The 3,820-nt window shown below is 30.2% G+C and overlaps 1 protein-coding gene across 1 annotated transcript; it reads right to left on the bottom strand.

Annotated features, from left to right (window-relative positions):
- Positions 1-921: 921 nt before the first annotated feature.
- On the bottom strand, positions 922-3,494 carry LOC132714996 (E3 ubiquitin-protein ligase DZIP3-like). Its single transcript, XM_060697957.1, has 4 exons — positions 3,117-3,494; positions 2,647-2,718; positions 1,553-1,823; positions 922-1,040 (listed from the first exon to the last, which is right to left on the bottom strand). Exons 1-4 carry the CDS (start codon positions 3,492-3,494, stop codon positions 967-969), a joined length of 795 nt encoding a protein of 264 aa, XP_060553940.1. The 3' UTR covers positions 922-966.
- Between the last annotated feature and the right edge of the window lie 326 nt (positions 3,495-3,820).

Raw genomic sequence — 3,820 nt, 5'->3', positions numbered from 1 at the left:
TTTCGGAATTAATAATTCCATTTCGGGAAATGGATGTCGTGAAACGGGAACCTATCGGAAGTTGACATTGACTTGGCGTCTATTACTTTTTTATTTTATGGAATAGTTCCGTATAAAATTATTTATTTTCGCTATAATTTATCCAAACATAATATACTTTATATTTGAATGTCTGTCTTACGAGCTAGCCCTTTGAGCTCGCCATTATTTAAGAAATTACAATAGACTTGGCAGTTTTAATTTATTGTTAACTGCTCAAAATGCACCCATATAACGTTATAACTTTGCGAAATATATATTAAGATTAAAAGGGAAATATTTTATTCATTATAAACTAATACATGAATATTGAGCAATATTGGTTAGATTAGATGCATATATTTATTTGTGTATTTCCACAATTACAATACAGTAAATTTCACTGCAGTTAAACACATTTTTCGTATTTTTACTGTTGTCTTGTCGGACTACTTTCTTCTCAATACAGTCAATACTAGTACACAAAATTTAAGGGGAAGTCCTTCAAACTGTAATGTCAAAATATGAATGCTTATATAATAAACAGAAAATTCAAGTTCTTCTATTAATACAGTACTAATTTCATCTTGTGATATGATAATTATCATAATTTACTCGCCAGTCATGAAAAAAATCATTTTCACATCACTCGATGAAAAAAGATTATATATTAGTAGAAAAAATAAATATCCTATACATATTGCACTGGAAATGAAAACATATGGTCAGGAACTGACACATTACCACATTAACCTTCATATGAAAACTACCAAAGTGGGTTTTTGACTTCAAATCTTTTGATTGATTTAAAGGTACATCAATATTTACTTACAATTCATTATTTGATCATAGATGATCAACAATATTCACTTGCTTTTCTGTTTTATATAAAAGTAAGTCAATATTCCCTCACCATTGGTTTGATTGATAAAGAAATGTAGTAATTTTTTATTTACCCTTTTTGCGATTTTGATATTTTTCCTCCTCTGTCTGTATTTGAGAGACACCTTCGTTACTTTTCTCTGTTATCAAATAGACACAATTTTATCGTTATATACCTTGATTAATTTTCTATATACACTCGCTTTTCATGTCTTATTAAACTAAATATTGTCAATTAACAAGTAAACTTTCAAACAATGCAGGATATTCAATTCGTATACATATATTTATATTTTTCAACAAAGTACTGGATTGATGACGAAAGTTGATTGACAGTTTCACAAATAAATTCTGAATTAATGAAATTATGTTTTTTTCTTAATATTTGTTCAATAGCAATTTTGTTTATATCAGCATTGACTGTTTTTTTTTATTTGCTCATATTCTTGTCAGTACTTTTCTTATGAATTGACACATCTTCCTCAGTTTTGAATAGTAGAATAATTTTTCTACACCAGTTTGTAAGATATTCAAACATGTATTTATTATTATTAAGCATAATCATTTAATAGAAGTTAATGTTTGCAATCAATATTAATGATGATAAATATCACAAATATTTAAATCTGAAGAATAAAAAAATTAAACATACCTGCATCTTGTCGTTTTTCTATCGCCTTGAGTTGTTTCTCCACTCCAGTAAACTTTGCTTCTACTTCTTTCAGGTCCTTCTTCACTTCAATAACATCTGTCTGCACTTGTTTCATTTCCTCATTCAATCGATCAACATCGGCTTCATAGTCCTTCCATCTTTTTAATTCTTCTTGTAACCTTTTCTCTTCCTCCAGATCTAGAGGGCAAACTTTGAAGTCGGCAATTGCTTGCTGGATGTTCAGAGCTGGAGAACTTTGTCGGACAAGTATCTGAACGGAATCCGATTGTACTAAGTAGCATAGTGAGTTTATTTTTTTCAACCAGTATGTTAGTTTCCGTGTTGGTTTATTTCATAAATAAATAAATAAATGATTTGCGATACGAATACTCAGAGATCTTTTAAACAAATGTATTAGAATAAAGGGAATACAGAATATACAAAATAAAACAAACAAACGCATTGTTCAGGTACGTATAGTACCCTGTCATTGGCTGATTTTCTTGACAGACATTTTACAGGTACGTCATCTTAAGGAAAACATTATTTTTACAGGTACATCATCTTAAGAAAAACGTTATTTTTATAGGAACATCATCTTAAGGAAACGTTATTAAGGATTTTTGGAGAATCAGTCACGCCTTTGTCCTTCGAAATGAAAGCTAGCTATAAGAAACAAATGGTTACTGAAAATAATTCGTCAATATGAAATGGCATATACCATGCACAAGAAGCGCAACACATTATTACATAAAAGAGGATATTGAACGAATGTAGATTCAATAATTAATTGGACGAGATAGTTTGTAATTCTAAATGGTTACGACTCTGGATGGCAAACTAACACATAAGCAAAATTTATGTCATTAAAAACACAAACACATGCATTTTATGCACGATTTTAAATCAGCAACTACACATGCGCATTTAAAACGTCATTAAATAGCAAAATTTTTAAAATGTCAACATATACTTTATTTGAAGAGTCGTCGTTTATAATTGTCGTTTCGATTTGTTGTACATAAATCACTAGGGATTATGAAATGGACGGATTTATAGATGAATCAGCAATGTTTTTAAATCATTGTGCTTACCTGTTCAATGTCATTCCACCAAGTTCCAAACTCATGGGGTTGTATACCAGTTGTTGTAGGTAGATGACATATCTGAAATGATAATTTGCAAGTGTAATAGCGGATATATACCTGCATATACTTGTTTAATGAAGATATTCAAGTAAACGTTTGATCAGAAATGTGTTTGACAGTGTAAGTGCAATGCATGTCATGGAAACGACACCTGCTAATAAAATGATGGAATTCCTTTTCGTTAGACCTGAAAGTAAGCAAGATAGTCAAAGAAAGCAATTCAATGAGCATAACACGGGACAACCATGCGAATGAATGTTGATGTTCTTTGAAAACGCATCTTCTTGTTGAAATTTAATAAAAAAAAAGTCTTGCTAGTACCTTTAAAACATAAGACTTGTATTCCAGAAATTATTTGTCAATATTCTGTCACATTGACAGTTTTCAGATTATAATGACTTTTATGGCACACTAACCTCATTTCGATAATCTTTAAGCCGGCATATATCTGCTTCAACTGTTAAATCGGTGGAAATGGGTTCTGTGTTCCAGTCAAATTTCTTATTCAAACCAAAACACTTCAAGCATCTCAGAAGACATATAATAAGTGTGAAGTCCATCTGTGACGTAGTTGGGGCTTGACCACCCGTTGGAAACAATATGTCATGTTGTACCTGTGTTATAACGCCACGGCTTTTCAAACGTGCAATTGTTGCCTTTTCGTTCTTCAAACATGCACTTAGAGTTACGCCTTGAGCAGTCAGGGTTTGGTCAATTATATTTCTTAGAACAAGGAGGCCTCCATCTATGATTATAATTTGTAAACGGAATAGATGGACACGGTTGTCTGCCATTTTCTTCCTACTATTATTCTCCAATTTTTGTTATATCATCATCTGTTAATAAACAAACATAATTATTATTTTAAAATATTGTAAATTGATTAATTGATATTTTAAAATAAGATAAGATAAGACAATCTTTATTTAGTCGGTTACATAAAACCTATAAAAATAAGCTATATAAGCTATTTTCGGACATAACTGACTATCATTTAACAATACAAACAAACAATCTGTATAAAAGAAAATATATAATTAGTATTAAGAAGATCAATGCACATTTATGAGTGACTCTGTAAAACAAATAAGATTTATAAGCACATACAAATATGGTTTAG

The sequence above is a fragment of the Ruditapes philippinarum genome, unplaced genomic scaffold (assembly GCF_026571515.1).
Source record: "Ruditapes philippinarum isolate M1 unplaced genomic scaffold, ASM2657151v2 ctg8374_1_1_1_1, whole genome shotgun sequence".
Classification (NCBI taxonomy): domain Eukaryota; kingdom Metazoa; phylum Mollusca; class Bivalvia; order Venerida; family Veneridae; genus Ruditapes; species Ruditapes philippinarum.
Note: the sequence above shows the minus strand (reverse complement) of the source record. Positions and strands in the feature narration are given on the sequence as shown.